Source organism: Staurois parvus, unplaced genomic scaffold, assembly GCF_062004578.1.
Source record: "Staurois parvus isolate SC_StPar_1 unplaced genomic scaffold, SC_StPar_1.0 ptg000813l, whole genome shotgun sequence".
Lineage (NCBI taxonomy): Eukaryota > Metazoa > Chordata > Amphibia > Anura > Ranidae > Staurois > Staurois parvus.
The window spans coordinates 2,512,141-2,535,450 of record NW_028318609.1 but is presented as its reverse complement, the minus strand read 5'-3'; the positions used below and the strand labels follow the sequence as shown (position 1 = coordinate 2,535,450).

General features: G+C 39.9%; 1 protein-coding gene across 1 annotated transcript in view; it reads right to left on the bottom strand.

Annotated features, from left to right (window-relative positions):
* Window positions 1-23,310, bottom strand: part of MYO15B (myosin XVB) — a 205,917-nt gene that overhangs the window by 57,165 nt on the left and 125,442 nt on the right. The window contains exons 26-28 of the mRNA XM_089654889.1: window positions 23,119-23,260; window positions 22,918-23,029; window positions 14,330-14,481 (exon numbers count right to left, since the gene is read on the bottom strand). Coding sequence (XP_089511015.1) covers window positions 14,330-14,481; window positions 22,918-23,029; window positions 23,119-23,260 — 406 coding nt within the window. The remainder of the gene's footprint in view (window positions 1-14,329; window positions 14,482-22,917; window positions 23,030-23,118; window positions 23,261-23,310) is intronic.

The window sequence follows — 23,310 nt, the reverse complement described above, 5'->3', positions numbered from 1 at the left end:
AATTATTTTCACTATTTTTTTTTTTTTTTTTTTACATACTGTCACCAGTGCAGTACAGTGTCTTCATATAACTGGCGTGGCGGTGATCAGGGACACTGACTGGTGACAGTATGGAAAAAAAAAAAAAATAAAAAAATATATATATATATATATATTTTTTTTTTCTTTTCAGATTTGTTTTTCATATTTCAGTATGTCCAAAGTAGTACAATGTTACCATAATAACATTGTACTATTTTGGGGAAGTGATCTGTATTTTTTTTTTTACACAATTTGCTTATATAAGCAAGCATTTACCTGAATGAGATCGATTCATTCAGGGTTTTTTTTGTGCTTAGCTGTGATTTGGCCACAGCTAATCACATGACATGTGCATGTGATTAGCTGTGACCATTCACAGCTAGACAGTAGTATACAATGGATGGCATGAATGAAGCCATCCATTGTATACAACTGTCATGTGACCTGCTGTGATTGGTCACAGCAGGTCACATGGTAACGGCAATGGGGCCGATACTCAGATCTGTCATCAGCCGTGTCTGAGGTACACGGCCGGTGACAGATCGCATCGCTGCGCGGCTATGCAAGCGATAAAAGTGCGCATGTGCGGGAGGACGCCATTTGGCGTCCAACTCGGAAATCCAATACATTTTGCCGGCCGCCTTTTGGCTATTGGCCGGGTGTGTATTGGTTAAAATGTATACCACTCCCTTACTATAGCATGATATAAAATCCATTTGTTTTATATATCTTTCCTGTGGAGAAACTAGTAAAACTTTTTCATCTTTTATTATTATTTACTTTGATACAACTATAGCAATTACCAGAAGCATAGAAGCCTTTGCCCTCAAAGAATGTAAAAGCTCTATGTTTTGGGGGGTCAATCGCATTTTGAACTAATTTATCCCTTAATGTTGGTGCTCTTTTATATATGAATCTGTTTTTTCTAATATATGATCTTTCAGATGTTTATCCTGTTGTAGGATTTGCCAGTGTTTGTGTATAATACGCTCTACTTGCTTATATATGTATTGTAATTCCACACCACTGCCATCCCTATGTCTTTCTTCCTATTGCTATTTTCTTTTAATAAATCCACCCTATCAATATTTCTGACCTGATGCCTTTCTTTCTCTATATATAGTTGTGGCCAAAATTATTGGCACCCCTGCATTTCTGTCAAATAATGCACCACTTTGCCCAGAAAATTGTTGCAATTACAAATGTTTAGGCATTCTCATGTTTATTTCTTTTGTTTGTGCTTTCAGTGTAATTAATTTTTAACATCACACCAAACACAAAAACAGACACACATTTGCCACATGAAAAAACAGGTGACAAATGCAGCAAAACGCGCAGTAAAAAATGTGTGAAACGCATCACGCCAAAATGTCCCATGACCTACTTTGTCATGTGTAGCGCATTGAAATTAACAGGCTACCCTATGTGTGTCAATGGAAAAACGAGCCAAAAAACATGCTCTCCCTCTACTCTGGGCGTGAATGGGGCCTGAAAGTGAAATTGGTGCATTTACACAGAACAATGAGGTTCCATTCACTTCTGTGGGTTTCCAAATGCATGGCAATCTGCACAGAAAGTGGACACTTTGCAATGCGTTTCAGAAACACGCTGTAAATGTACATCTTGTTTGTGTTGTCATTACATGTTAAAAGGCACCTCAAGTGTGGCAAACACATCAAAAACTATGGTAATGCACCATGCTCCACTCCCAAACACGTTCTGGAGCTTTTCTATGGAGATTGTTGTGTGCATGGCAGCCCATTCAACTGAGTGAGCTGTTCTATGCGTGACAAGTGAAAATGCTCCAAAACGCCCAAAACAAACACATGCAGGAATGTGAGTCATAACTACATGGAGATGTGAATGGGGCCTGACAACTCTGGGGCCTGAGTGTCTCTGTCCACTCCCTCCTATGTACTTGTATAAAGATGGCCATACACTATGCAATCTGATTGTACAATTTCCTTTAGATTTACCAAAACTATGGAATAGGAGGACACACCTGAACAATCCATTCAATTTTATCAAATCAGACAGGCCCTTGTACTACATAGCTGATGGGTGGAAGGTAGTATTGTAATGAGGGAGGTGTGGTACAGAGTGGTGAACACACCCTATCCCACCCTCTTCTGCAATGCAACAAGGAAGTGAAGGCTTCTGGTAGATGGACTACAGGAAGTGAATGCTCAAAGACCATCGACAAGAAATGATGCAATCTGAAAATCTGTTCCAAATCTCACAGAAACTGACAAAAATGTCCTGTGGATGCGGTAAGTGAGAGAAAAGCACATTGGGATGGCTGGGCCAGAAATGGTATTGGAAAATGCTTCTATTTATTATGAAAAGTGAAATTCTGCCCGAAAAGATGAACTTATCCTTTGAAGGTCTCAATTCTTTTTCTGAAAGCAGTAGAATGATGGACTTTACCAAAAAGCTGTAATTATGTTTCGTCTGTCCACAGCAAATTCTCGCAAAAGGATTTTGGTTTCCTCAGGTAAGTTCTGACAAACTCCAATCTGGCTTTTTTATGTTTCTGTGTTATCAGTGAGGTCCTCCTGGGTCTTCTACCATAGTGTCCCTTTTCATTCAAATGGTGACGTATAGTGCGAGCTGACACACCCTGTGCCTGAAGGTCAGCTTGAATTTGTCTGGAAGATGATAGAGTTTTTTTCTTTAGCCAGGATTCAAACAATCCTTCGTTACAATCTTTGATCAATTGTTCTCTTTCATCCACGACCAGGGAGATTAGTTACAGTGCCATGGGCTGTAAACTTCTTGACAATGTTTCACACAGTGGACACAGGAACACTGAGATCTCTGGAGATGGATTTGTAATCTTGAGATTGTCCATTGTTTTCCATAATTTTTGTTCTCAAATCCTCAGACGATTCTTTGCTGCTCTTTCTCTTTTTCATGCTCCATGTGGCACACAGAGACACACAACAGAAAGGCTGAGTCCATTTTTCACCATTTTAACTGGTTGCTGGTGTGGTTTCTATATTCTCAGCACCTATTAATTGATACAGGTGAGTTTAATTACAAATTACAGGAGCATCACAAACTTGGAATGCAATTATTTACAATTTAAAGAAGGTGCCAGTAATATTGTCCAGTCCATTTTTGGAGTTTTGTGTGGAATGTGTCAGATTTGGCTTTTTGTTTCTCCACCTTTTTGTGTCATACCGATACAAACAAAAGAAATATACATGAGAATGCCTAAACATTTGTAATAGCAACAATTTTCTGGACAAAATGGTGCATTATCTGACAGAAATGCAGTTGTGCTAATATTTTTGGCCACAACTGTATATAGAGAAAGAAAGGCATCAGGTCAGAAATATTGATAGGGTGGAATTATTAAAAGACAATAGAAATAGGAAGAAAGACATAGGGATGGCAGTGGTGTGGAATTACAATACAGCAAGTAGACCGTATTATACACAAACACTGGCCACGACTGTATTCTCTTTGATATCCTTTACTTACATATGAACTAATTTATCTGTCTGGAGCTCAAAATCCTTAGTATGGGTACAATTTCTCTTTATCCTCATAAATTGTCCTCTAGGAACATTAACTAAGCATGGTTTATAGTGACAAATATTACTTGGAATGCACGAGTTTCTATTTGTACTTTTGAAAAATGTTCTTGTAATAATATTTTTTTCAACCTTTAACCACTTGCCCTCTGCCCTATAGCAGAAGTACTGCTACTGGTGCTGCAGGACTGCACAAAATCACGTATATATTTATATGGGATTTGCATTTCTGGGTAGGGGGCGTGCGCCGCCCTACCAGCGTCGCTGTCAATCACCGGGTCCCACCCGGCAAATCCTGGCTGGCACTCGGCAATCATCAGGCAAAACTGACAGGGGAGAGACATACAAAACAGCATGTCTCCTTAGTAAAACACACACAGCACACAGTTAACCCTTTGATCACTGTATTCACTGGGATCACTGGGGATGTCAGTGGCAATTAGTCAGTTCCCACCCCGTGTCAGAATGCCCACCGCAGTCCCACTATAAGTCGCTGATCGACCACCATTACTAGTATAAAAAAAATAAAAATTCCAGTATGTATACACTGCCATTTGTAGACTCTATAACTTTCACGTAAACTAATTAATTTACACATATTGGGATTTTTTTTAGCAAAGATATGTAGCAGAATACATTTTGGCCTAAATTTATGAAGAAATTAGATTTTTTAAATTTTTTTTATCAGATATGTTTTTTAGCAAAAAGTAAAAAATATTGTTTATTTTTTCAAAATTGTTGGTCTTTTTTTGGTTATAGTGCAAAAAATAAAAAACGCACAGGTGATCAAATACCACCAAAAGAAAGCTCTATTTGTGGGAAAAAAAACCCCATAAATTTAATTTATGTACAGCATTGCATGACCGCGCAATTGTCAGTTAAATTAACGCAGCGCCATATCTCAAAAAATGGCCTGATCAGGAAGGGGGGGGGGGGGTAAATCCTCTGGAGGGCAAGTGGTTAAGTCCAGATCCAGAAAATGTATCTTGTCCCTACTACTCTCCTATGTGAGCCTGACATTCCTATTATTATTATACAGGATTTATATAGCGCCGACAGTTTGCTCAGCGCTTTACATTATGGTGGGAGACAGTACATGAGACAGTACAGTAACAATACAATTCAATACAAGAGGGGTTCGAGGGCCCTGCTCCTTGGAGCTTACAATCTAGGAGGGAGGGAAAAACTATCCATAAACATTTTAAGGTTTTCTTGTGTTCCTTCCCATAACAACATTAAGTATTTAATAAACCTTCTATATAATTTAACCTCTGGTATATTATTATGAAACACCTGTTCCTCTTCCCATTTCAAATCACGGCTTGATCTATCTTGCTTTGCATGTAATGAGTCTATCTCATATATTAGTTTCACCTTAAGCTTAAGCTGCGTTACTGAAATAAATGAACTTTTGCACGATATTCTAATTTTTGGAGCTTCACCTGTATACTCCCCCCAGGGAGGCTATACCATTAATGATCGGCCTTCCTGGTGGGTTAATACTATCTTTATGAATTTTGGTTATGCAGTATATCACCGGCATCTTACAAGTTAGTGGTAATAAATATGTTTCCTTTTGATTATTAACCGCTTACCTAAAGGGCACTTATACCCCCTTCCTGCCCAGGCCAATTTCCAGCTCTCAGCGCTGTCACAATTTGAATGACAATTGCGCGGTCATGCAACACTGTACCCATATGAAATTTTTATAATTTTTTTGTGACAGATAGAGCTTTATTTTGGTGGTATTTAATCACCTCGGGTTTTTTTTTATTTTTTCTTAAACACCACTAAAACCACTGAAAATGTTGAAAAAAAAAATGTTTTTTCTTAGTTTTTGTTATAAAATTTTGTAAATAAGTGATTTTTCTCCTTCACTGATGTTCGCTAATGAGGCTGTAGTGATGGGCACTGATAAGATGCACTCATAGACACTGATAGGTGGCACTGATGGACACTGATGAGGAGGCACTGGTAGGTGGCACTGATGGGCATTGACAGGCATCACTGATGGGCACTGAAAGGCAGCACTGATATATGGCACTGTTAGGTGGCACTGACTGGCACTGTTAGGTGGCACTGACTGGCACTGTTAGGTGGCACTGACTGGCACTGATAGGCGGCACTGATGCGCACTGATAGGCGGCACTGATGCGCACTGATAGACGTAACTGACTGGCACTGATAGGTGGCACTGATTGGCAGCACTGATAGGTGGCACTGATTGGCATTGATAGGTGACACTGAAGGGCAGCTCAGATGGGCACTGATATGTGGCATTGATGTGCACTGGTAGGCACTGATATGTGGCATTGATGTGGCACTGATGGGCACTGGCACATGGCACTGTTCAGCACTGACAGCTGGCACTGATGGACACTGACAGGTGGCACTTCTGGGGCCACACTGATCATCAGTGCCCTGATGATCAGTGTACATGTCCCCTCCGCGGAATGCCGATTACCGGCTCTCCTCTCAAGCTGTGAGCGTGACAGCTCGAAAGAAGAGAAATGCCGGTAACCGGCATCCCTGTTTACATGTGATCAGCTGTGATTGGACACAGCTGATCACATGACCGAACCGACATCTTCGGCTCTTTTCGTGGATCGGTGATCCGCTGTATCCAAGGGACACAGAGCACCGCCGATCGCCGCGCGCCCCCTGAGTCGCGCATGCACGGTGAGAATGGAAGGCCATCAAAAGACGACCTATCAGAACGAGAGAACCACCTTGCGCCCGTCATTGGACTATATGGCAGGCGGGAGGTGGTTAAAGTGGAGTTGCAGCCGTTTTTGTGTTTATTAAAAGTCAGCAGCAAAGACTGTAGCTGCTAACTTTTAATAAACATACAATTACCTGTCCCAGAGTCCAGCGATGTTCTCACCCACGCGGTCCCTTCTCCCCTTCTTTCCTCCATAGCGCTGGCATCTCAACTGTGGGCACCAGGCTGTGACAGCTTGCAGCTTCACAGCCTGGTGCCCACTGCGCATGCACGAGTCGCGCTGCACTTCCTACTTGGTCTGGCAATCTCCTAAGACCTGTGAAAGTTCCCAGGAGACTGCAGGAGGGAGGAGGGGCTGTGGCGAACTGAGTCGGAAGTGGGAGCGAGTACCTGTCAAAACCAGGTACCCGCTCCCCCCTTCCCCTCAAAAGGTGCCAAATATGGCTGTGGAGGGGGGGAGGAGACAAATAAGCGGAGCTTCCACTTTTGAGTGGAACTCTGCTTTAAGAATTCCTTTTTTACACCATATTTAATGATCTATTGTAACTCCCTCTTGTATTGTTTAGTAGGGTTGCTATTCAATACTTCATACAGTATGTATTGGTATCTCCTAATAGTTTTAATAGTTTCTTCATTTCATTTATGTACTGTTCCTTTGACCAGACAACAATGCAACCCCCACTTTTTTATCTCTTGCCCCTCATATTGTTTCTTTACTGGCAGTTTCTATAAATCGTCTGTCACTGTCTTCTTAATCATATTTATACAGTCAGGTCCATAAATATTGGGACATCGACACAATTCTAACATTTTTGTCTCTATACACCACCACAATGGATTTGAAATGAAGCAAACAAGATGTAATTTAACTGCGGACTGTCAGCTTTAATTTGAGGGTATTTACATCCAAATCAGGTGAACGGTGTAGGAATTACAACAGTTTGCATATGTGCCTCCCACTTGTTAAGGGACCAAAAGTAATAGGACAGAATAATAATCATAAATCAAACTTTCACTTTTTAATACTTGGTTGCAAATCCTTTGCAGTCAATTACAGCCTGAAGTCTGGAACGCATAGACATCACCAGACGCTGGGTTTCATCCCCGGCGATACTCTGCCAGGCCTCTACTGCAACTGTCTTCAGTTCCTGCTTGTTCTTGGGGCATTTTCCGTTCAGTTTTGTCTTCAGCAAGTGAAATGCATGCTCAATCGGATTCAGGTCAGGTGATTGACTTGGGCATTGCATAACATTCCACTTCTTTCCCTTAAAAAACTCTTTGGTTGCTTTTGCAGTATGCTTTGGGTCTTTGTTCATCTGCACTGTGAAGCGGCGTCCAATGAGTTCTGAAGCGTTTGGCTGAATATGAGCAGATAATATTGCCTGAAACACTTCAGAATTCATCCTGCTGCTTTTGTCAGCAGTCACATCATCAATAAATACAAGAGAACCAGTTCCAGCAGCCATACATGCCCACGCCATGACACTACCACCACCATGCTTCACTGATGAGGTGGTATGCTTAGGATCATGAGCAGTTCCTTTCCTTCTCCATACTCTTCTCTTCCCATCACTCTGGTACAAGTTGATCTTGGTCTCATCTGTCCATAGGATGTTGTTCCAGAACTGTGAAGGCTTTTTTAGATGTCGTTTGGCAAACTCTAATCTGGCCTTCCTGTTTTTGAGGCTCACCAATGGTTTACATCTTGTGGTGAACCCTCTGTATTCACTCTGGTGAAGTCTTCTCTTGATTGTTGACTTTGACACACATACACCTACCTCCTGGAGAGTGTTCTTGATTTGGCCAACTGTTGTGAAGGGTGTTTTCTTCACCAGGGAAAGAATTCTTTGGTCATCCACCACAGTTGTTTTCCGTGGTCTTCCGGGTCTTTTGGTGTTGCTGAGCTCACCGGTGCGTTCCTTCTTTTTAAGAAAAAACAAACAGTTGTTTTGGCCACGCCTAATGTTTTTGCTATCCCTCTGATGGGTTTGTTTTGTTTTTTTCAGCCTAATGACGGCTTGCTTCACTGATAGTGACAGCTCTTTGGATCTCATCTTGAGAGTTGACAGCAACAGATTCCAAATGCAAATAGCACACTTGAAATGAACTCTGGACCTTTTATCTGCTCATTGTAATTGGGATAATGAGGGAATAACACACACCTGGCCATGGAACAGCTGAGAAGCCAATTGTCCCATTACTTTTGGTCCCTTAACAAGTGGGAGGCACATATGCAAACTGTTGTAATTCCTACACCGTCCACCTGATTTGGATGTAAATACCCTCAAATTAAAGCTGACAGTCTACAGTTAAAGCACATCTTGTTAGTTTCATTTCAAATCCATTGTGGTGGTGTATAGAACCAAAAATGTTAGAATTGTGTCGATGTCCCAATATTTATGGACCTGACTGTATATCTATCCTCTGGATCAACTGTGGGTGTAGGATTATAACTTTTTTTTGTGGTTGAACTGGATGGACTTTTGTCTTTTTTCAGCCAGACTAACTAATTCTAATTTATTTTAGCATAACAAACTGACTGGTTTCTGAGATTAGAGAATGTACCTCCTCTCTGTTGGCTAATGAGTTCCACAGGATTTTGTGCATAATATTTCTTAATACTGTGGTTTATAACCAGCTTCTGAATAGTTATATAGGTCTAAAAAATGTATTAAGCCCCTTTTTTGGAGCAAATTTCAGCCCCTTACCTAATACCTCCAATTTTTCTTTCTTGAGGGAAATACCATTTAGATTAAAAATCCCCTCTCCTAATACTCTCTGCTTCTTTTCTGTTGTTGTTGGACCCTCCTCCCTGTTCTGCGACCTCTCTTTCTTCTTTCTCTGTACCTCCCTTGTGTATTGGGTCCCCATCCTGGGCCTAAAAAAGGCTTTGGTGAGTAAGGTCTTGGTGAATATTCTTCCTCCTCCTGTTTAAGTGGTGTTTATCTATTATACAAAGGTACCCGATTGTATGTATTGGAGGGTTTTCTAAATCTTGGTCTTCGTGGTTTGGGTGTATACTGATCATAAGTGTGTTCTTGTGGATATCTATTGGAAAAAATATTCCTATACTGGCTATTGGAAAAGCCATTTTAAAATTATTGTAGTATGGCTTTCCCCCATGAAGAAAAGGTTTTTTTTTTTGGGGGGGGGGGTTATCCTAAATTAAATGATAATAGATATATAGATATGTTTACGAAGCTAGAGACAGAAGAGTTAGAGAAACTGCCAGTAAAGAAACAATGTGAGAAACGAGATAAAAAAGGGTAACAAATCGCTGGAGAACCGAAAAGAAATCTGCCCAGGGGGTTTGATTGCATTGCTATCTGGTCAAAGGAACAGTACACAAATGAAATGGAGAAACATATGGAGTATTGATTAGCAACCCTACTAAACAATGAAGCGGGAGTTAGAAAAAAACATTAAATATGGTGCTAAAAGGGGCATTCATAATAAAGGTAGTATTAATCTACCAGGAAGGCAAATCATTAATGGTATAGACTCCCTTACCTCTAGGTTGGCGGAGTATATAGATTACTTTTTACAACCCTTGGTACAAAGCACCCAAGCTTTTTTAAAAGGTCCCAAACATATATTGCAATTATTATAATCTAATAATGGTTCTGAGCACACCATATTGGTAACATTGCTGTATACAAACAGACCATGAGGGGGCCATGGAGGCGGCAACATGGGTGCTGAATATGAATGAGAGATTAACTAGGAAACACAAAAAAATTATTTTAAAACGTCTGGCGTTTTGTCTTAATCATAGCCAATTTTGGTATAATAAGTACTATCTACAAAAAACTGGAGTAGCCATGGGCGCAAAATTTTCACCCAGTATAGCTAATGTATACAAGGCGAAATGGGAAAAGGAACAGGTGTTTCATAATAATATACCAGAGGTTAAATTATATAGAAGATTTATTGATGACTTAATGTTATTATGAGAAGGAACACAAGAAAACCCTACATTTTTAATGGATAGTCTGAATAATAATAATAATAATAATAGGAATGTCAAGCTCACATGGGAGAGTAATAGGGACAAGATACATTTTCTGGATCTGGGACCTAATAAAGTTTGAAAATAATATTATTACAAAAACGTACATTCTGAGTAATAGTTGTCACTATAAACCATGGTTAGTTAATGTCCCTAGAGGACAATTGAGAATATGAGGATAAAGAGAAATTGTACCCATACTAAGGATTTTGAGCTCCAGACAGATAAATTAGTTGATATGTTTACAGGTAAAGGATATCAAAAAGAATATATAGAGAAAGAAAGGCATCGGGTCAGAAACATTGATAGGGTAGAATTATTAAAAAATAATAGCAATAGGAAGAAAAATATAGGGATGGCTGTGGTGTTGAATTACAATACTCAATATAAGCAAGTAGAGCGTATTATACACAAACACTGGCAAATCCTATAACAGGATAAACATTTGAAAGATCATAAACTAGAAAAACCCAGATTCATATATAAAAGAGCACCAACATTAAGGGATAAATTAGTTCATAATGTGACTGACCCCCCAAAACATAGAGCTTTTACCTTCTTTGAGGGCAAAGGCTTCTATGCTTCTGGTAATTGCTAAAGCTGTATTAAGAGTAAATAATAATAAAAAATGAAAAGGTTTTACTAGTTCCTCCACAGGAAAAGTATATAATATAAAGGATTTTATATCATACAATACGGAGGGAGTAGTATACGTTTTAAAGTGCTCCTGTGAAGACATGTACATTGGCAGAATTAAAAGAGCATTAAAGGATATAATTAAGGAACAACATAAGTATAAGATACAAGAAGCATCATTTAGTTCAGCAAATTCAGATTAATACACAATAAGGATTATAGCAGTTAACAATTTTGGGGAGTGGAAACACATAAAACATTGGAGGGGTGAAAACATGATTAAAGAGCTTAGTAAAAGGAATCGTAGTGGATACATGAACTCAGGACCCTTATTCCAAGAGGCCTCAATGCAGTTTTTGACTTAACATGGTTCCTGAGTAATTTTTAGCATATTAGTAGTTTCAACATAGGGCCCTTTAGGCTCCGTTCACACCTATGCAGTTTGCTTTTTGTCTGTTTTGCACTGCTTTTCGCAGTTTGTTTTGCATTTTTCTACACACATTTTTTATGTGTTTTTGATGCATTTTTACCACATTTTGCATGTTGTTCAGCCCTTTTTTTAAAGTGGAATTTTTTCTTTTCTGGGAAGGATAAAAATGCAAAAACGCAAAACACAACAAAAACGTGGGAAAAACACATTACCATGCATTTCAGCAGATTCTCCATTGAACTCTGTTATAGCAAAAATGCTACTTTTTGCTTTTAAAAAAGTCCCTGACCCTTTCCAAAAACACAGCAGCTCAAATAAGCATAGATGTGAACATGCTCTATAGGAAACCATGCATTTCTGCAAAAAGCACTAAAAAATGCATTGGTGTAAACGGAGCCTTAAGTAAATAGTTTACTGGCAGCTTCTTCATAAAATACATGGTAAATATAATACTTTCTAAGGTACATGTTAGGGAGGATTTATACTTTGTAATTATATCTAGAAGGTATATATTTGCAGATATTTATAATGGGAGTTATATGTATACATTATAATACATTATATTTTAAATTGGACTCTTATTTCTTTTGTTTTTGGATTATATTTTTATTGATTATGTTTTATAGCCTATTTTTATATAATTTTATTAAAGTTAAGTTTTAATATATAAATATTTTAATCACAGAGGTATATACATATTAAAAACAACTAGTACATGGAGATTCCATATGTATGAACAGCAGGTTGCAAAGAGATGGTGATATGAGAAAGGTGTTAGGAGGTAATTTAGAACTACAAAAATATGGTGGTCCTATTAGCTGCATTTTATCCACAACAAAATGGCGTCCATTTAGGAAAGTAACACATGCATTATGGTGAATTAGGAAGGACTACAACAAAATGGCTGTGAGTAACAACCTTTGAATAGGCAGAGCGTGGTGATAGCCAATCATATCCCCCCTGAGGAAGCCCTGTGGCGTAATGCGTGGGGAAGGGGCTTGATAATGTGATAGTGGACTGGTAAACATGAGAATGCTGTTATATGTGCGCAGCATATACTGTATTTTGATTGCTGGTTATATCTGGTGTGATGGTTTTCTGTACTGATTTTAATAAAGTAAATAAAGTGTTTTAAGGATAAAGCACTATCTTCTGCCCATTTGCTTTTTATGTTGAGTGGAGGAGTAAGAAGGAGAATGTGAATGGAGGATTTGGTCTTTGTCTAAGAGAAGGAGTTTTTTTGACTTTTTGACCTAGCATTGTATGTATGGTCAAAATCACCATTTGAGAGCACATTTGGTGGTTGATGGAGGGGAAGCACAAGTATGATATAGAAGACACTAGGAGTACTGAAGAGAATATTTACATTTATATTTTTGCTTTTATGAACACTTGAGAAGCAAATAAGGGACTTTTTTTGGCTGATGGGACTCATTCAGGTTGGAAGAGCAACACTATTTTGGGGTTATATGGACACCCTACACATAAATATGAGTATGTGAAGGGTGCAGGTAGCTTTCATGTAAGATTAGGAGTGTATGTACTGCATTAGGAAGTTTTTTTTTTAGAGGTTTTCTTTAGAGGTCTTTAGTTATATTCCATAGAGCAGCTCACAAATTCATTTACATTAACACTTCCAGGATATCACCACAACATCCAGTCGAGCGGGGTCCAGACACGGCACTTCAAAATCTGGACAGAGGATGCTTGTACTAGATTGCTGCAATAAAAGGAACCGGGTCTGGAAGTGCAGAGCCGTGACTGAAGAAAATTGTTGAAGAGTAAGAAAAAAGATGCTACCAAAGGCAGGTTATTTTTTACACAGCAGAGAGGTCCTTCCTTCTAGGATGCTAGCAAAAAGCCAAGGTATGCTGATAGTAGGAGAGGTTATCCTGGGCTGGCATACAGGTTTTTTTTAATTTGCCAGTATCAAATCCTCCTGTAGGCAGCAGTATAACCAGGCCTGGACTGGCCATAGGCGACCGGGCGGCACATAGAGATCCATACATTTCTCGGTTCCTCTATGTGCTGCCCAGCTGCCTCTCCTATCAATCTTCTGCATGCGGTCAGCACCTGTGTATGCTCCCACTCCCTCATCTCCTCCAGCGCTGCGGGGGATCTGTCAGCATATTCGGTCCCCAGTGCTGACAGTCCCTGCTCCCCGCAGACGGGAGAGAAGAGAGAAAGCTCCCCCTCCTCCTCATGTGTCTGCCCTGCCCACACCCCCTGCCACTCTTGTGTTCTCTCTCTCTCTCTCCCTTTTTTCTCTCCTTTCTTTTTCTCTTTCTCTCTGACTCCTGTTTCTCTCCTTCCTTCTCTCTTTCTCTCCTTTTTCTTTCTTTCTCTTTCTTTCTTTCCCTTTCTTTCTTTCTTTCCCTTTCTTTCTTTCCCTTTCTTTCCCTCCTTCTTTCTTTCCCTCTTTCCTTTTTTTCCCTCTTTCCTTTTTTTCCCTCTTTCCTTTTTTTCCTCCTTCCTTCCTTCTTTCTCTTTTTCTTCTTTTTTATAAACGTCTCTCTTTCTTTCGCTCTCTCTCTCTGTCTCCTGTTTCTCTCCTTTCTTTATTTCTTTCCCTCCCTATTTCTTTCCCACCTTCTATATGTCTCTTTCTTTCTCTCCTTCCTTCCTACAAAAAAATTAAAAAAAATAATAACATATAAAATTGTAAAAAAATCCAATAAATATAAAAACCTACTGACACTACAAGGGTTGCAACAATTGCTTTTGCAACCGGGCCCTGGTGTTCCACCACCGGGCTCTGAGGAAAGGGTCCCCAGACTTTGGGCTGCTCAGTCCAAAGTGCCCGGGCCTATTTTTTGTCCCAGTATGTGCCTGTGTAACCTAAAGGCGAAAGGCATCCTGTGCTCATCAATGTTTTTACTATATACACACTTTAAATATACGCCAGGAAAGTCTAATTTTCATAAGGGCTAGGCTCTCTTTTTCTGTAAAATTTTGTGGTTTTGCTCTCTCACCTCTGTGCTGAAGGTTCTGCGGAGGCCCACAGGACGGGGCTTGCTGTATTGGCTTTTGTCCACTGTGGAGAAATATTCTGGGGCTGCAGCCGGCTGCACAAATCGGGATGGGAAAAGACCTGAGTGTTCTCCGAGAGAGCCAAACTGCCAGCCTGCAAGACAAAATTAAAGAAGTTAGAAATGAGGTAAAAACACTAAAAATGCAAGATTCTCTATAACGATCAGTCAGGCTGGATATTGTCAGGTGTCCTCCTGCCAGAAAATGATGCAGGCTCTATCTAACTTGCTGCAGCTTCTAATACACAATATGGGAAGCTTACAGTGTGCAGTTTTAGTATAGGAGAGGAGCCCATACATCTGTACAAGATGGAAGGCAAGGTGAGAATTGCTAAATCATTCTGATAGATGTAATAGTAAGGGGATTCAAAACCCATCTCTGAGCAAATATCCAGGATCTAGAAAAGAAGTGATGTCAATGTGAAGGGACCAGTCGGACGGGGATGTTGGCAGCTCTGGATTAGCAATCTCCTGCATCTGGAAACAGTCATGGTGAGGGACCTTAACAGTGGACTCAGGTGACTTTATAATGCTTCACAAGGTATAGGAAAAAAAATGGCAGTATAGGTTGTTGAAGGGATGAGAAGGGGGTTAAAATATGCCCAAAGATTGTCTTTGACAGTAGATGTAAACACAATATTTAAAGGTTTTCATAAGTGTTAACATGTTCATTTAAATAAGTAATCTTTAGGTATGTAGACCTGCAGCTCTCATCAAAGCAATAACTGATGATCCTGTCATTAAGGTAGCTGTTCAGTCCAATAGCAGCTTTGAAATTCGCCCACTGCCATCCACTGTCAATCACAGGCAAAACGGATCTGATGGGGAACTAGTCTCTCAGGGTTACCAATCAGGCTCTGTCCACTTGAAAACTCAAATTTATGGCTACTGTGCCTGTTTAGTGGGACGAGCCTAATGAGGAACTCTGAGACTAGATCCCCATCAGGTCCGGCTTGCCTATGAATGACAGCACATGGCAGTGAGCAGGTCAAAAGCTGCTATTGGAGTGAATAGCGGCTATTAATCTACTCATTGCCATGGGCTGTCAAACAATAGTAAAGCCCCTTGCACATTTGTGAGCTTTTGCTGTGCTTTTCCAGAGTGACAAAAGTGCATGAAAGGTATTCCTTATAAATCCTATATAGCTGTTCACACTGCAGATGTGCTGCACTTTAAATAGTCCTGCATGCTGCATCTTCAGTGCAGGTTTTCAAAAGCACACCAAAAAGGCATAAGAACGCATCAAATGTTCATCAGTGTGAATGGGCCATATAAGTGGACCTGATGGAGAACTAGTCTCTCAGTTCCCCATCAGGCTCATCCACATCTAGTACAAAACTTCTCAGCCATGCAGCTCTCAGTGTGACAGGTGTAGTGACCAGGGAGGGCAGGAGAGAGTACACTAAGGAAGGAGTGCCCAGTATGGACAAATCAACCTCAGTGCCACCAATGGCAGATTTATGTAACTGCCTATGACAGGTACAAGAACCGGCGCAAGCACCGTCTCTTTTGGTGCTACGCCTGGCAGAATTCTAAACAGTGTCTATGATACCCTTTTGAATTTTCCCCAGTGTGCAGTACATGGTGTAGTGTCCACCTGAGAGCAGATATCATTCAGTTAGGGTTAACATATACTTTAACTGCTCATTGACAGTTATATTATTGTCACTGATGTCAGTGTGCTGCTAATAAGATAACTGCTAACAAGCATCTAAATCTCTAAGCTCAGTAGGTTCTTGATAAGTAAATCATCTCTCATGTTGCTCAGAGTAATGGCAGACAGTGAGCAAAGCAGCCAGGAACCAATATTTTCAGAAGGGAAGGTCAGCAATGGTGGAAACCATGCATCTCCCATGGCAGGGTCCCTTCAAATATATTTTATGTCATTACAACTGAATCTCTGTAGACAAGTCTATTATAACATAACACTATCATCATTTCAGGCTTCTATAGCTGAAAGTGTGTGTCTAAGCAAAAATACAAAAACCGTTGTAGTACATTACTGCAAAACAAACACATTTCCCTGTGTTTAATCCTTTGTGAATGCTGCAAGCAAAGAACAATGCCAGAAAATCCTGCCAGAAATCCAGTTAGCTTAGGGTTGCCATCTGTCCCAGTTTCCTGGGCACAGGCCCTATTGTTTAGCCAGGCAATGTAAACATCGCTGTGCACATGCTCCAATTTGTCACACTGCTCAAGCATCAGTTAAAAAATGGTGCCATTAGAGCACTCTACATGTGAGCCGCCTATCATGCTGCCACACACACACACAGACAGCTTCAACCATGCTGTTTTGTACTGTGATGAGTTGCAGCCTGTGCACAGCTAATTTTACCCCAAACTACCTGACTCCCCAGAACAATGCTGGACCCAGGGATGGCAGAACAGTAACAATTTACAATTTGTGAGTAACTTGATGATTACCTAATCCTTGAACTCTAAACACTGACCTTTGAAATCTCTATATTACTTAATTCTGACTCCTGAACTTTGAGTGTTACTTAATCCTGACCTTGAAGTTCAGGGCTCAGAATTAGGTATCACACAGAGTCCAGAGTAAGGATTAAGTAAAGCACAGAATGTATGCTGTTACACAGTTAATATTTATGTTAATGTACATGAGAATTCATATAGTTTATTTTTTGTACCATTTCCTATGGACATTTCTATAGTTAGTTATGCTGCCATCCAGTGGCCTTATTTAGTAATGTATTTGTTTTATATTACCTCCCTGAGATCTATGACACAGTTCCTTTGTATATGAAGCTCCTCCCTTCTTCTTGAGTTCAGCGCTTCCTGTGTCATGGAGGCAGCTAACAGTCCACATGTAACAGGGACACATGTATTCTGCATAGTATGCTACAGAAATTATCATCTTTTGACCGCATAATACTGGAAACCATTCATTCTGCTGTATCCTGTTGTCACATGTACAGAATAAAGCAACTTCTGGATGAACACAGTATTGGTGAGTTCAGCTACCTGATAAGGATTGTCCACAGTGATTATATCTACTTATACAGGCTAAGCAGAGAGGTCTCACAAGGGATACATCGCTATCACAAAAATCTGAGTCAGAATAGAATGCTTTACTTAATCCTAATCCCTGAACTCTGTGCACTACTTAGTCCTGATGCCTGAACTCTGTGCGTTACATATTCCTGACCCCTGCACTTTATGCTTTTATACTCTGTTGACCCATAGCAGGATAGGTGCAGGTTATACTTAACCCTACCCTTTTATGTCCCGCCCATTATTAAGTTAATTTGGTCCCACCCACAGAATTTGCCACAAATTTCATTTTGAAAATCTGGTAATGTTAAAGCAGAACTAAATCCTCCTACCTTTTACAGCAAAGGAAGCTGCCATCTTGGCCTCTGTTTGATGTACAACTGCCATGGTGCTGCACATATGATCAGAGACACAGTGTTTCTCAACCTTTTTTGAGTCAAGGTGTCCTTTAAATGTATTCTCAGTCTTGAGGCACCCCAAACTAAGGCTGAGTTCACATTACAGCATGTCAAGGAATGCGTACAGAATCAAAAGCAATCTGAGCATGGATCACTTTTCAGAGGAGCAGGAGCCCTTGCTGCTACTGTGAACGAGCCCCAAAAAAGCAGTTATGATCATACAGGATTAGGGGTCAGGCTTAAAACTAACATACATACACACACACACGCGCGCACTTCTAAACATGCATACACGCAGTACTGTACCTGCACCTTTGGGGGAGGCAGAGAAGTCAAGATACAGGAAGCCACCTCTCCCTTCCACTGCTTTGCACATTACTGTCCTGATCGAGCTCCTGCTGTGCCAGTGTACAGTTTGGTGGAACAGATGGGGCTCAATCACAGACTCTTGACAGTTCGGTTTGGAACAGCACACCTGCAGTTCAGTTTACATTTCAGCACAGAGCCCAAGTGCCTGGTTGACTACATTCCTGCTCATGCGCAGGAGCTATGTGATCCTGTGCTTGCCAATGAAGACAGCCGCAGCCCGGTACCCAGCGATAGCCAGGTATAAGATGTTAATGAGGGACATTGGACCGATGAATGGAGGAAAGTATTGCGGTGTGGAGCTCCACTTTAAGTTAGCTCCTAACTTCTTGTTGTTGGCTGATTACTGCCTCTGCTGCACGGCAACCCCAAGTAGCTTAGTCTGTCCTTCCTGCTGGACTACAGAACTACACATATTCCTCACACTTCTCTGTCTCAGTTCACTTCCATACAGTACATTAAAGAAAAAGTGCAGGGTGTAAAAATACAATGTTCATGTATTTTTCTGCAACAACTACACCAGCAGTATTCAGTAAATGTATATTCCTCAACCAGTAGATGGCAATGTTTATACATTTTTAGCTTCATCTATGGCTCTTTTTTTCTATAATAAAGTTCCTGTTTCCTGTTAGCAGAGAAGCAGTAGATGAACACATGTGGACTGTGTTCTGTAGGGCTATATACAGAATCTCTAACAGGTTATTGACCCAGACAGCCAGTCATAGCCTGCTACATCGAACAAGTGCAAGATACAGGAACAGAAGACTGCAACAGAATAACAGAAAATGGCCAGTAACACAGCTGCAACAAAGCTTTCATTTGCAAATATGACAAACCAAAACGGTCAGTCTTGGAAATTCAAGATGAAATAAGAGAAGGTACATGGAAACGTATAAACTAAGTCTGGCTGGAAATCCATTCAGATGAGTGAATAGAGCAAGATCAGAAAGCTCACAGCACAATCTCTCTTAGCACAAAAGGTGATCAAATCATACATATATGCAAATGTGATACTGCTAAAGAAATGTGGGAAGCATTACAAAAGATGCAGAAAGAGCTAATCTCAGCAATAAACTGTATTTGATTAGAAGGCTATACCAAACCAAGCCAATAAAATGCCAGTATATGCAGGATTATTGGAAATTGTTGAATGCCTGAGAGGTATAGGAGAAGAAATAAAATATTTTCATGTCACAGCACTATTACTTAGTGGTTTACCAGAAAGTTATGAAACGCTTGTCACAGCACTTGATGCACGTCCAGATGATGAACTCACATTGGAATATGTTAAGGGCTAGTTTATGGATGAATATAAGTGTAAAACATATAGTATTAATAGTGACAGTGCTTCTATCGCAGAATCTGCTTTAAAGACAAAAAATAGAAATAAAATCTAACATTCAACAAAAAACACATGAATGCTTTGTGTTCAAGAAGCAAGGCCATTTATGAGCAGATTGTAGAATCTTGAAAGCTAGTATACAAAAAACAAACTAGAACTACAAAAGGCCAAAAGTGTGAAGGAAGAAATTGATTTTTCTTCAGATAATTAATATATTTTTCAGTCCAAAAGTTGCACCTCATCTTTGCAGGCATGGTATGTTGATTCAGGAGCTACGAGTCACATGATAAATGACAGAAATTTCTTTATTCACTGTGACCAGAGTAAAACAGAAAAAATCACCACAGCTAATAGGCAAATAATAGAATCAGAAGGAATGGGAGACAGTTTTCTTTACTGTCCTATTTCCCAGAGTGTCAGCAGAAAGATACCTGTGAAAAATGTCCTGTATGTCCCTGCTCTTGAAACAAATCTTTTGTCAGTGAAGAAGCTCACAAAACAAGGCAATGTAGTGGTCTTCTAAGAAGTTGTGCCATCACAAAAGGGAATATCTTATTTGAAAAGGCTAAAATTAAAGATGAACTATATCAGCTAAACTGCAATGAGGCGGTTAATACAGCCAAGGAGGAAAAACATGCAGTCTGCATAAACACATGGTGCAGATGACTTGGGCATAGAAGTCCTGACATAACAAAGAAATTAACTGAGAATGACTATGCAAGTAGAAAAAAATTAGTCCATGTAATCAAACAATGAAATGCAACATCTGTATAAAAGGAAAATTTACAACAAAAGCCTTTCCAAAGCAGAGTAACAGCAGAGCTAAAGAACCTCTGGACTTAAAGTGTTACTAAACCCACAACAGTAAAATCAGTCTGTATATGCAGTAAAGCATGCTTTTAATTCTCACTGTGGAACCTAAGGGGTTAATCATCTGCATTGTGAAAAAAGGCTGTTTGATCCTGACTTCTCTGATCCTCCCCTTCTTTCAGTGTGCCCCTTATCTCTTGATAAGACATATGGTGTGGAGACACTCTGCACATGCTCAGTTTGGTGTGTATTGCTAGAGAGGTTTTTTTTTTTCTTTGAGAGAGTGCATGTGATCAGCACAGGGCCAATCAGCACTGTCCTGACAGAGGTCAGGGGTTCTGCATCCTCCTAGAGCAGAAAGAAAACTCATCCTACAAGCTTTACCCAGTGCTCTGATAAACACTGATAGAAGTCACGAGACTGCTCCAACTACTGATGAGAAAAGGTATTTAGCAGTTTATATTTACTAAAATAATTGCATTTCCATGTTTTGTGTACTGTTTGAGACCAGATGTAGTGCATGCAGGGTCCTGGGTTTAGTAACACTTTAATTCATTCAGATCTTTGAGGTCCAATGGAGAAATTGACAGTAGGAAAGAAGAGGTATTTTCTCACTTTTATAGATGATTACTCCAGGTATACTACACTATGTCTGTTACACAACAAAAGTGAAGTATCAGAGAAACTTGAATAGTAATTGGCTCAAGTAAGCAACAAATTTGTAAAATGCCAGGTGTATTGTGCACCAAAAATGGAGCTGAATATGCAGATAACACACAGGCGATTCTCAGAAAGCATGGCTTAATATTTCAAACTACTGTACCATACAACCCAGAGCAAAATGGGGTTGCAGAAAGAATGAACCGTATTGTATGTGAGAGTGGAAGAACCATGCTGTTTGATACAGATATGCCAACCACATACTAGGGGGAGGCAATTATGCTCAAATGCTATCTCCAAAATCAACTGAGGAATATCATATGGAGAAAATGCCATAAGAACTGTGGAATGGAAAACTCCCAAACTTGAACCATCTAAAAAATTTTTAAAGCAAAGACTATGTGCACATCGCCCAAAAAAATGTACAAAAAAGGTGTACCGTGAATCTCAAAAGGGATACTGAATTCTACACCAAGATACAAGCAAGGTAATCATCAGTAGAAGTGTAATTGTCGATGAAACTTCAGTGTGTTCAAAATTTCATGAACACAAACACTTCAGACTAAGGGAAATTCCACATCAGTATCACGTGAAGATAAGCATCAAAGTGACACAAAAATATAATTAACGCAGACAATCCAAATATTGTAAAAGAAGAAACCAAGCCACAAGAGGCTTCAATCAGGAAATCCACCAGAAGCAATAAAGGCATCCCAGCCAAACTCCTGTCCTATGTTGCTCACATTGCATTAAAACCAGAGCAAGATTCATGGGCTAACATGCAAAAACTTCCAACCCACAAAAAACAACAGTGAATCAGATGCTTTGCTAAAACTGCTTACAAGAAACGGATTTAGAGAACTGAGATCAGAAATGGGACTAATATAAGGAGTAGTTGTTAAGTGTTGGAATACAATGTTTGTGTATTTTTGTGCAACAACCACACCAATAGTATTCAGTAGAGATATATTCTTCAACCAGTAGATTGCAGTGTTTATAAGTTTGTAGCTGCATCTATGATAAACTCTATGTCTTTTCACTATAATAAAGTTCCTTTTGCCTGTAAGCAGAGAAGCAGCAAACAGACACATGTGGACTGTTCACTGTCTGTTCTGTAGGGCTTTATACAGAACCTCTAACACATAATGTGGCTGCAGCATTTTTCCTGTGCTGCAACTGTCTTCTGCCAGATCTAAGACGAAGCACTGAGCAATCACATGACCGCTAATAGTCCAGCTTTACACTGCTCTCTGCTCTGCCTCCCAGTGCTCACTGGAGCACTGGGCTGTGGAGGGGGTGGGAGCAGCTTGCTCAGGCTGTCAATGGTACACTGAAAGGCTGATCCAGTTGCTGGTTAGGCATCTGGGTGGATCCCTACATTGTTGACAGGATACGTTCAGAGACTGGAACGGCTCTGTGATGAAAAAAATGCTGCTGCATTGACTCCCTAAAGCCTGCCAATTCTGTGTGTAGGGAAAAGGGATCTTCCCAGAAGCTCTCCCTGCAAGAATTTTGCAATCCTGCCAATGATGTGAGAACGAAAATTAAAAAATGTTTCTATAGCAACTAAGTACAATACAAGCAAATAGCTATTTTGCCTTATGTTGACACACCACTCCAAAAGCTGCTGTGATGTCCTTGTAAATATAGTATATCTAGTAAATTACATATATTTTTGAAATATTATTTCTCCATTTTGACATTTTATTATGGGCCTGAATTGTCTTTATTCATGAGAAACTTTGAATAATTAAACTAGAATGACTATAAATGTGTATTAGGGCATACTAATTTCACTAATCATTTTGCAACCCATTAAAGTATTCCCCTACAATGTGATACAGACAGATACTCTGAAAAAAAGGTTGACCACCATGTACCCATCTCTTTATTGCCATGCCCATCACACAAAACCAAGTTACTCCAATGATTGCTGTTAATACCTGGCTCCAATCCATCCATTGGCAGCACTTTGATGATATCACCCTTCTTGAACTGAAGTAGACTCTTATCATCAGTAATATGGCTACGGAGCGCAACCACGTGATTTGAGTCCTGTGAAAACACCAACAAAAGGACACTTTTATCAGGGCTTTTGTTTTCTACTACTAGACCAATTGCTAAAGTTTGATCTCCTCGATCACCTTCATCAGTTCCTGCAGAAACAGTTCCACCAAGCTTTTTAGTGATTGTGCTCTGTCAGAACGCAAACTCAGATCCTCAGTACGCAGACAAAAGCGCAATGTGCGTGAATCGGACATCTCCAAGGACAGGATATCTACATAACTGTGGGATAAGAAAATTTAAATGTTTAGGGAAAGATTCCTTCCAAGGTT